General features: G+C 38.6%; 1 protein-coding gene across 4 annotated transcripts in view; it reads right to left on the bottom strand.

The window, feature by feature from the left end:
* The window catches only part of LOC121296511 (sodium/potassium/calcium exchanger 2-like), a 108057-nt gene that overhangs the window by 51235 nt on the left and 44635 nt on the right, over positions 1-12187 (bottom strand). For 3 of the 4 annotated variants that reach the window (XM_041222160.1, XM_041222178.1, XM_041222187.1), the window contains exon 3: positions 1186-1218. The exons of the other annotated variant lie outside the window; for it this stretch is intronic. In XM_041222160.1, the coding sequence (XP_041078094.1) occupies positions 1186-1218 (33 nt within the window). The remainder of the gene's footprint in view (positions 1-1185; positions 1219-12187) is intronic. 4 annotated transcript variants of the gene reach the window in all.

The following is a 12187-nucleotide window of genomic DNA, read 5'->3' as shown; positions in this document are numbered from 1 at the left end:
CCAGATCAATGTGGATGTCCACCACATGCTCCTTTGAAACACATTGCTACATACTGTTCAATTGTGGATAATTTGGTTGGATATTCAGTGGGATATTTTCTTCTCCACTTCAACACTTAACGTCTACATACTGTAAATATAAAGGACGCAGCAGTCATTACCTGCTGGATAGTTAACTGTAGGTGTCCTGAGCCAAAGCCATTTAATGAAAGGCATTTTCTAAAGATAATGGCTACTACAAAATATATTATTGCTAACATAAACTGAACATAAGTTTTTTTTTTTTGTATGATGACATTTAAAAAATATTTTCAAGATTATATTTTGGACTGGATCGCTAAGCTACTTGAAATGAACGTCACCGTTTAATGAAAAATCCTGTTAGCCTTTAGAAGGCATAGAACTGTAAGATAATGGCTGTTCTTTTCAGAACCTGATTGGCTGAGATGATCCGTAAGGTCAATAATAAGCAACAAATAAATACAAATGTGTAAATGTTTTGATAGTTCAGCTGTGTGAAACAGGGAGATGAAAGTAAGGATTACACAAGTTCCCAGCACCTCTTTGGATATATATGAATGAACTTCATGTGTTGAAGCTAGAGGTTTTAGGGAAGGATAAAGCCTGGTAGCAACAGTGTTTTATATATATATATATATATATATATATATATATATATATATATATATATATATATATATATATAATGTCTTGTAAGTATTGTATAACATGCACCAATACCGGTAAAGTTAGCCTTCTCCTGCTGGAATATTTTCAGAATAAGGCAGAATCAGGAAAAAGGCAAAGGCAGCTAAATACAAACAACAGCTGTTAGCAACATAACTGCCAAGAGACTCCAGAAGCTGGAGTATCTGTCTGTGCAACCTGGTGGTGTCAACAGCTGATGATATGGATGATAAAGAGCTGTGAGTTTTGATTTGAATGATCTGTAGCGATTTTGTAGAATGTTCTTCAAAAAAGGAAAATATGCTTTGTAACTAATGAAACTCTCCATTTGTTAAAGAGCTACCTCTTAAATGTAACAGGTTTAGAGTTGAAGCTGAAACAGTACAGTTAGATAAACAAAAAAAAAAATACGCTCTAGGCAGAATCAGCAGGGAGGTGAATATGAAAACACATACAGGACAGACTACAAAAGTCAAGTGAATCGCAGTTGGCCCCTACCGTCAGTTTGTTCTCATCTTCAACTGGATCAGCCTTTGCAGAGCAGAGAGAAGGAAAAAAGATAATGATGTAAAGCATGCAATAGAGTTATAAAAAAAACAAACAAACAAAGCCAAATAGGACAGCTGACAAGTAACACCAAAAAAGAGAACAAGACAGTACAGCAGAAGACAGGATATGTTAACATGAAACAAGTATTCAATGTTAATTCCCTGCAAGATAGATAACACCTAACGTTTTAAAAAAACAATGGACGGTTGATGGCTAAAATCGTAATTATTGTATGCATTTGGAAGTGGCAAACAACAATACCGAGGATGATCCCAGCCATTGGTGCCCACAATGCTCACTGGCTTGAGGAAGGGTAAGGAAGGGAAGGCTGGGGCAGGCAAGATCTACTTCCAAGATGGTGGGATAAAATCCAATAATTAAAATAAATTACTGAACATTCCACTTTTCACAGCACCCCATACTCTTGTGTTGCAAACTAAAGGAAACAAGTAAAAACCGTCCATTCCAAAGTACATCTCTATTCATTACTGTATACACAGCAATGCATTGGGGAGACAGACAATCAATGTACTCAATTATATATCAACAATTTTTTAAAAATTATTTGTGTGTTATGATTAACCTTGAAATCTCTGAATGCAACACTCACAGTTGTAAAACAAAAGAAAAAAAAAATCCCAAGCAAACTAATCTAACTAACTAAACTAAAATGTCTAAGAGATGCAAATGGCAAAATCATAGACAAAGAGAAAAAAATAGAAAATATATTAAATGATTACTTTTCACAAGTTTTTACAAACATGCCCCACATGTCATATTGTCCCTATCCAGTTTTAAATAACTTTAGGATAACAGAAGCAGACGTGTTAAATGGACTAGGAGCTCTTAAAATAAACAAATCCCCTGGGCCGGATGAGATCCTCCCAACAGTACTCAAAGAAATTAAATAAGTTATTTACAAACCACTAACCAAGATCATGCAACAGTCTCTTGACACAGGGGTTGTACTGAAAGACTTAAGAATTGTAAACATAATACCAAGTCACAAAAAGAGAGACAAAACCGAACCAGGTAACTACAGACCAACAAGCCTGACTTCCATTATATGTAAATTTATGGAAACTATAATAAGATCCAAAATGAAAAATTAGCTATATGGTAACAGTATCATGGGAGACAGTCAGCATGGTTGTAGGAAAGGGAGATCGTGTCTAACTAACCAGCTTGATATTTTTGAGGATGCAACATTGACAATGTATAATTGCAAAGCATACAACATGGTTCATTTTGATTTCCAGAAAGCTTCTGACAAAGTCCTGCATAAAATATTAATTCTCAAACTGAACGCAGTAGGGATTCAAGGAAATGCATGTACATGGATTAGGGAGTGGTTAATATTTTGAGGAGAAACCTCAAAATGGAGCAAGGTAACCAGTGGAGTACCACAGGGATCAGTATTAGGTCCTCTGCGCTTCCTAATCTACATTAATGACTTAGATTTTGGTATAGTAAGCAAACTTGTTAAATTTTCAGACAACACAAAAATAGGAGTGGCAAACAAAATGAGATACTGAAATTGAAGAAGGAATCTATGAAAAAGCCCTAGGAGTTTATGTTGACTCTGAAATGTCTTCATCTAGACAATGTGGGGATGCTATAAAAAAGGCCAACAAGATGCTTGGATATACAGTGAAAAGTGTTGAATTTAAATCAAAGGAAGTAATGTTAAAACTTTACGATGCATTAGTAAGACCTCATCTAGAATATTGTGTTCAGTTCTGGTCACCTCGCTACAAAAAGGATATTGTTGCTATAGAAAGAGTGCAAAGAAGAGTGACCAGAATTATTCTGGGTTTAAAAGGCATGTCATATGCATACAGGCTAAAAGAAATGAATCTATTCAGTCTTGACCAAAGAAGACTACGATCTGATTCAAGCATTCAAAATTCTAAAAGGTATTGACAATGTCGACCCAAGGGACTTTTTCGACCTGAAAAAGAAACAAGGACCAGGGGTCACAAGTGGAGATTAGATAAAGGGGCAGAAAATAGGAGGCACTTTTTTACACAGAAAATCGTGGGAGTCTGGAACCAACTCCCCAGTAATGTTGTTGAAGGTGACACCCTGGGATCCTTCAAGAAGCTGCCTGATGAGATCAATAAGCTATTAACAACCAAACGAGCAAGATGGGCCAAATGGCCTCTTCTCATTTGTAAACTTTCTTATGTTCTTATGTTCTAATCAAAAGAGCACTCAGCAGGGGGTACATACATTCAGAAGATTGCTGTAAGCCTTGATCTCTGATTTTCTTGCTCTTTCAAAACATTATGTAATTTTTCCAGCATAAGGGGGTGTAATCTGCAGAACATTGCTCTGTGTTACAGCTCCCTTCACTAAATGCCAGAGGATGCAACCCGTGCCAGGAAGGACTTGTGCTTAGCGGCACCCCAGGACGGGGCACATGGCTGTTTGGGTTTGCTGTGTACTGACACACATGACCAGACACATGGGAGGGGTAATTGAGCCTTATTAGAGTTATATCTGTTAACGATTACAAGAGAGCAAATTCTGGGATCTTTCAGGTTCACCTTTACCATTGTGCAGCTATAGTAAATTACATCTCCCAAGCTACTCTCAGGGAACTTTGTCCAGAAAGATAAGCTCAGACTTTGACATACAGATTAAGTACTGTTTTGTGTTTAAGTTTCTTAAAGGATTGGTGCCTTGTTATTTAACTGCTCTGGTTAATAGGTATGATACCAACTATAATCTGCGTTCCTGTGATTCTGCCAAGCTGGTTGCTCCAAGGGTTGGCACGTTTGGGTAAAATGTCCATTTGCCTATCGGCTTCTGAAAACTTTAAATTCTTTTAACTTGATATTGTGTTGTTTTATTATATATGTTTGTTGACAGGACCCCCTTGTAAATGATATCTAGGTCTCAATGGGTTAAATTTCTGTATAAATAAATAAATAAATAAATAGAAAAAGAGAATCAGAGTACGGCTTTATACTTACTGATTATTGCTGAAGGTTAAATGAAAGACAGTTGTGTTACGGGAGAGGCAGCATAGAAACATTACATAACCCATCTCCCTTTTCCTCGACTGAACTGAAAATTAAATATGCATTGGGGTTGCTGAGGGAATTTATATATTTTACATGCAACAGCTCTTTTTTTTTTTTTTGTTTGATTTTTTTTTAAACTGTGCTTGTTCAGACAATTAGAAAATAGATTCACACAGTCAGTAGATAACTCCAATGGGTTTATTGGTTTTAGGAACTGGACACATAACATTAGGTTATTATCAGAACCCTGGTTCCCTGAAATAGAAATGTAACCATTATCAAATAGGTATTTACCTCCTAAATACCTGAATCCCAAAAATCGTATAACAAAGCTGATCTTTTTGTCTGTGATGCAGTCATAGCCCCTCCCCTGAGGGCACAAAAGGACTGTGCTCACAGATCTCATCATCATTTTTCCTTCCAGTCTACAGCAATCATGAACGCAGCGACCTTGAAGGTTAATGGTTACATTTCTATTTCATTTCGTCCTTTCAAGTACGAAATGTAACCATTACCTAATGGGTGAGCATACCAAAGCCGTCGCAAGGGCAAGACTGCATAATGACCGGAATGCTACAAATCTAAGCCGAAAGCTTCCTTGTGAGTTACCATTCAGAACATCAGTAACAAGTAGCTAGGTTGAAAGTATTGAGGGAGTTTCACTTCTATGCCTGTGTTGTAAGGGTCGACTGGGAAGCTGCCCTTAATACACTAGTTCCATAATCAGGGTTTTGAGGATCCCACAACGCCACTTTGCATATGTCCTCAACAGATGCACCCTGGAATAAAGCCCACAAAGTTCCAAGGCCCCTGTTGGAATGTGTTGTGAGCTTTCTGGAGGAGGCAAGTTGGCCAACTCATAGGCAGTCTTGACCATGTCTGCTATCCACTTGGATAGCCTCTGCTTAGACAGGCCATGACCATGGGACTTTGTCTCACAGCAGACAAAACTGTTCAGACTACCTCCAACTTTTTTGTCCTGTCAACACAATACACCATGGCTCGAACTGGGCAGAGTGTATGGAGCTGTTGCTCCCTGTCAAACTGGAAAGGAGATGGATGGAAGCCTCCAATTCCAGACTGATTAAATCGGAAAGCCCAGTTAGTCTTCGGCGATAAGGCAGGATTGGTATGGAGCATGACCTTTGTCCTGGCTGTAGAAAATAAGGAGGCTTTCGAATAGATAGTGCCTGCATCTCTATCACCTGCTTCTGCTATAGAAGATAGCAATTTCAGCTCAGCTAATTTCAGAGGTACAAATGGATGCTTCATGAGTGCATTAAGCACTACGTTTAGCCTCCAGCGAGGAACAATGCCATTCATAGGAGGACAAAGCTGCCAAGCCTCTTTGAGGTCCTGCAAAATTGCAATATAACTGCCATGGGAGAAGTAGTGAGATTTGTCCAACGAGACAGATGCCATGTCTGGAAGACTCCCCACTTGTACCCGTACCGGGAATGCGTGGACGCTGCCCTGGCATTCTGTAGGGTGTCAAAAACCTTGTTGGAAAGTCTCAGATGGCTGCAGCCGTTCAGGTGCCAGACCCAGAGCTGCAGGCTCGATGGGTCAGGCTGCCATAAGGTGGATGAACAGGTTGCGGCACATCAGCAGTTTCAACGGCTTGCTGCTCAGGCACTGCAATAGGGTTGAAACACAGATTTCCCTGGGCCAGTATGGAGCTACTAAGAGCACCTTGGCCCCTTTCCTGCCTGAAATCCCTCAGACACAGCGGGAGCAATGTGAGCGGTGGAAAGGCATATAACAGATGCCTCGACCACTGGTGTGTCAAAGCATCTATTCCCAGCAGTTCCCTGCCACCTACTATGGAGATCCGTAGGGGACAATGGGTCGGTTCAGTGACTTTAGCACCGGGTTGGTACTGTGATGGTACTGGTACTGGTGCAATGACCTCTGTCCCAGTTTGGTACTGGTACAGTACCAGTTCGGGAGTGGTAGCAGATCGGTGACCTCCGGATCGCAGTCACAGTGGGTGGCAAGGTACAGGGATGCCCACCTGTAAAAGCCACTGGCAAAACCACACAAGGGAAGCCTGCTTGTCAGAATGGATGAACAGACTTTGCAATGGTGATGCTAAAAAGCTGTCACCAAAACAGCATCAAAATACTTGAAGTTGCAAGCAGCAACAACCGAAGCGAGTATCTGAGCCCAGCAGCTGCTTTTGCTGCACGTATGCTGAGCACAACGTTGCAGACAGGCCTGCACGTAGTATCTGTAAAACAGAAAAAAAAACTCAACGAGAAAAGGCTCTCTCAACAGAAAACAGTAGTTAAACAATTATATAAATAATATAAAACATTTCGTATAGTGCTAAAAAGCAAAAACGAGAAATATGCAGCCTGGGGGCAGAGCACAAAGTCAGCCAACTTATATTGCTGGATCCCTGGGAAGGAGCAATTCAAGGCGCAGGCTTTACGTGGGGCACAAGGCCACAGCAAGACGTAGCTAGCAACAGCTGTAGTGCACACAAATACGCATAAATAAAAAAAAATTAAAAAAAACTATTACAGTTATTCGTTTAATTAGCACTATGCTTGCTAAACGTCAGTAAAACCACTTGTTATTTTTTTTCTTATCAAAAATAATAATTTAGAAATCATCTTTAACCTGTTTAGTTTTTATACTTGTTGTCTATCCTGTCTCAGTTACGCTCTGAATGGCTAGGGGTCGCTGTCAGTCAACTCAGTGGTCCCTTAATAGGCTAGGGTAGTTTTTTCACCATCAGTCATTTCATCCTGTTCTGACAGATCTCTTTGGTTGAAGCAGCGCAAGAATGATCTAATTTGTTTATAAATCAATAAGACTGACTGTGCACTTTAATTTGCCAGTTACAGCGTCTGTCATTCAAAGCGCCTACTTTGAAATTAGAGACTTAAGCTGTAGGCAAGCTTTTGCTATTATACTGTAGGTATATACAGTGACAGTTACTAGTTTGATTTGAAAATGGGGTGCAAGAGGAAAACACTTAATGAGTATTGTGCACAATACCCTGATCGACGGCTGAAGTCTCCGCGGCAGGACGAATTGGACCCGTCTGCCTTGCCTGCAGTGAGTCCAGCTGTGCTGAAGCAGGAGAGGGGTGGAGCTCAGAATAAGAAGTGCAAGTTAGTTCTGTTCAGCTATCTAATGTTTTGTTTTGAGCATATTATTTTGATTTGTAAATGTATGCTATAAAAGTCTGTAATACACTTTATATGCTGCGTTTTCTACGGTTTATTGGAGACAATTTTTTAATTTGTGTAGGATCATTAGCTGACCAAACATTATTTAAATTAGAATGTTGGTGACCATGGGTTTTTTTTTTTAAGCATGCTCTGCTTGAACTGAAAAATAAAGATCGAAAAATAAAGGTAACTTCTTTAAAAAATGAACGTCGATATTAATTGTCGATCTGAGAAAAAAAATTGAATAGTAGCAAGCCTAATTATCACATACAAAATGTGTAAAAACATAAAATGTGAAATATATAGCAGATACAGTACACCCTCGCTATAACGCCTTTCATTATAACGAACCATAGGGTATAACGAGCCTGGCCCCTGGACCCTAAATAAATATTAAAAAAAAAATAGATAATATAAACACACATTGTAAACATCCCCGTCTGTACGCATGGGATGCTACATCTGCAGTGAAGTCAACTCTTTTGTCTTAATATATTATATGCACTGTGTAAATATGCCACCGAAATTTAATTTTATGTTGCAACAGAGCTGAAAACTACATATATCGTTTGAAAAAAGCAGTAACGTAGGAATATCTCTGTCATTAATATAGGCTTGTTCAGCAACCATGCAGCAAAGCAAAACTGATTAAAGAAAAAAACAGCAACAGCAACAAAAAACTTGAGGATCTGATGAACTTTATGTGAAACTTTTCATGTCGGGTTGATTTGGAATGAACGCTCAGTTTGGGATTCTTGAATGTTGGATTAAGATTTGGTGCACTTTGAAAGGATTTATGTCAGATTGATTTTGAATAAAAGTTTGGGATTCAATTCAGAATTTTTGCTTTTTGTACAGCGTTTTAATTCTTTAACGAACAGGATAAAGAAAAAATAGAATACCGCACACACGAGATGAACAGGTACATGTAATTCTACTTTTATTCACAATCTCATTAACTTCAACAGTCTGTCGTTCATTTTGATTGTCCTTTTGCTACAACAAACCCCTCGATATAACAAACAAAAGGCTTGGAGGCTTCGTTATAGTGAGGGTGTACTGTATAAGCAACAATTGTACTTATCTGAACAAGGCTCTCCATCAGGCGAGTCTTGAAAGTAAAAATGGCGCTGAGCTCTGTGAGCGCAGTCCTTTTGTGCCCTTGGGTAAAGGCCACGACTGCGTCACAGACTCAAAGAGATCCTTTGCTATTGGTATACAATTTTCAGGAGTCAGGTCTTTGGGAGGTGAATACTCATTTGGTAATGGTTACATTTCGTACTTGAAAGGAAACTGTTTAGGCTTGCTATTTTGCAGGCTTAGGTATCACTATTGCAAACAGCCCTATTTATTATTGAAAAAGCACAGAAAGCAGTTCAAAACTCTATACTGCTCTTTCAAATTATTAGCTAAGTTTGCCAGGAATTTGGCCTCTAATCCCTGAGTGGGGTTCTGATGTTTTAGCTGAGCTTTTTTTTATTAGTTTATCAGATTACTATAGTATATATCAACTAACCACTGACATTTTTTTTTTTTTTTTGAATATTTGTTTATGTGTTGGTAATCTAGTTTTAATGAACAAAAAAAAAAAAAAAAAACTCTGTAGGAGCACAGTTTCCTCCTGCTGACTTTCCCTGTAACTACACAAGTGGCATGTTTCTTACAACTCAACTATATCATTTGCAAAACTTTTACATTTTACAGTATTTAAAGTTCAATGTTGTTTATCACTGCAATTTAAATATCATCTAAGTAAAAAGGAGACCTACATATGCCTGACCTCAAAGTACTGTACCCAGAGCAAGGCAGATGGCGGAAAGTTGTTTTCAGATTTATGAATAAGTTATTATGAATAAATCAAAATGAAGCCTCAAGGCACACCAGCAATATTTTACAGTCCACAGGAACGTTTTACAGAATCAAGAAATAATTTAGAGCATTTCCAAAGCATGCACTTAGAACCAATCCCTATAATATGCATGTGCTATTCTTTTTGCAATATTAAGCAGGCACCCCAAAAGTAAATCCTAGAATTTAGTATACATATTTTAAAGGAACAAAGACTCGATTTTACATTTAAGGGCAGTTTAAGAGTAGGGCTATACATTTGAATTGTAATTAGTAAAATGGAATGGTATCTATTTAATACAAAAATATGTTGCACATGCTGTAGCTAGGCCTACTAGGCCAAATAAACTGGAATATGACGTATAATATAAAGTGTTGGCATATTAAATGTTGGCAGGGGATTAAAACCCAGCGATTTTAAATTTGTATTGTGGCTTTAAAATGCCATTTAGGTAACAGAGTTCAAAGCCATTTCTGCTGACTCTAATCTAACCTGAAAATGTGCATTTTATGCAGATAAATCGGTTAGTGTAATCGATAAATAAAATTGTATTGTCTATACCAGAAGACTGCATGTCGAGCAGCATAAATAGATCACAAATTATGTAAAACAGGTGAATGACGTAAATCAAACCCCACCCTCAAACTGCAAGTGCCAGTGGTCTGATTCGTCTTCATTTTATATGTTTGGCATAATACAATTTTCTAAAACCACAGTAAAAGCACTTTAAAGCTTAGCTTAGCACGGTTGAGCATCGTGAAGTATGTGCACAATTACCATGCCAGTTAATTATAGTGTCAAGTATAACACTGCTTTACCAGTGTTGAGAATGAGAAATAGGAAAGCTTTGGAAGGTTTGTTTGGTAAATTCTGTGTAGCATGAATACTTCTCAGATAATAATAAACTAGGCCAAATCCGAGTGGTGGTTGAACAGGTGTTGGGCTTATTGAAAGGAAGGTGGTGGGTACTATTGAAGCGTACTAAAGCGAACCGTGAATTTGCTCCCCAAATTACTGCCTGCTCTATCCAGCACAATCTGTGCCAGAACCGTAAGGAGGTGTTTAGGCATCAGTGGCTGCTGACGGAGAGCTAAGTGGAGGAACAGCCACCTCAACTGCCTGCAAGAACTGCACAACAGCGACATGCTGCTATTAGAGATGCACTGCTATCTTTATTTTTGGAACCTGATAGTGTACTTTTATTTTGTATCACATTTTTGTTTAATTAGCTTATTTTGTATCTCTTTATACCAACTATAGCATCCTCATTTGTGCTGTACTTGTATGACTGCTTCTGCTAAATAAAAAAAATGAATATTGAGTAGTATTGTTGATCTCAAGCACAATAGAAAGAAAGCAACGCTGATGTACAGGTAAGTAAGCTGGGCTGAGCTGAGTGGGGGATGGAGGGGGGTGATCCTGGGATGCCAGAATCACTGTTGAGCCCTCTTGAGGTGTCACGGGCTAGTCAACGAAACACCGAGGATGGAAGGTGCCAACTTGAAGACCGCGGAGATGTACCCTACTTAGCTCAAGTCAGACGGTTGTCATGCTGATGCGCTGGGGAGACTGCACTGGGTTGATCCCCGGAGCCAGCATCGCAGCCATTGTGTGTGCTGATGCTCTGGGGAGGCAAAATGAGCCGATCCCTGGAGCCAGCATTACACTTTAGCAATCAACACCAGACAGAAGGATATCTACATCATCAGATGGAAAACAACGCAAATAGATGCAGATGCAGATGGATCACATTAGTTTACTGCAAAGCTACGTCTTGGTTGGTGCTTATCTTGGCGAGAGCCGAGTTCAAATCAGCATGAAGTTCAACATCTACTCTCATGTAATGGAAATCTTGATTCCCAAGAAATAAGTCAAAAAAATTCCACACCACATTTTATTTTGAGAGTGGGTTAAACATTTTTTTTTTTGTTGTGCATTGTATCAAGCTGCCTGTCATATCATCTTCCCTTATTACGGATATTAACACCGTAGTCTCTTCATCACTCCAACAGATGTAAGTGGAGCGTGGACATGGGTTTTTCCCAGACATAACTAGGAGAAAATGCATGGGAGTATAGTTATACACATTTAAACATAATACTTGGTATTACTTTACAGTAAAGTCGTTTTGACAGTTGTTTGGAAAGCTATTTGCAAGTGTATTCTCAAGTACTGTAGAGTAGCTGTAACAACCTGAATTCACAAGCCCACAATGCAGTTTATCAAACATTTTTTGCAATAGTTTTAAACAGAAACTTGGTAAATACTATCTGTATGATACTTTACAAACACATTAAGATCCATGCATGACTGGCATTATGCAAAGTTTTATGGAAGAAAGAGAAAAAAGTGAGGTTATCTGCAACATCAATCTGATAAGGGAAATACTACTACTACTACTAAAAAAAAATTAACTTCTCTGCTGCCATCCTTGGACCATGGTAACTTACGTAATCCCATGTGACTTTTATAGTGGCTTTAGGTAAGGCACTTGAATAAGATAATTAACATTTTCATGAGAAGTTTGTATTTCCAGGTGAAAGTAGGCCTTGATTTTACAAGCATTTGCTTGACTCTCATGGGAAAATGAGACTTCCCTGTTTACAAGTTTTTCTTCCCAACATACATGCGCATTGTCACTTCACATGAAAAAAAAAAAAAAAACATGTAAACTGGACCATTGCCTGTAATGCCTGATGCCTATTAGTTCTGACAGTTCTCTGCTGATGTTGTAATTTCCTACCTTGTTGTGAGTTGTTTTAAACCTCAAAGGCCTGTATTTTCCACTACGGGTAACTTGTAGGCAAATTGCCCAATCCATAGTAAATTAAGTGGGCAATTTGCTCACAATGGACAATCTGACCCATAATGTGGAGGGTTTGCACCCCTTA

The sequence above is a fragment of the Polyodon spathula genome, chromosome 2 (assembly GCF_017654505.1).
Source record: "Polyodon spathula isolate WHYD16114869_AA chromosome 2, ASM1765450v1, whole genome shotgun sequence".
NCBI classification, from domain to species: Eukaryota; Metazoa; Chordata; class Actinopteri; order Acipenseriformes; family Polyodontidae; genus Polyodon; species Polyodon spathula.
Note: the sequence above shows the minus strand (reverse complement) of the source record. Positions and strands in the feature narration are given on the sequence as shown.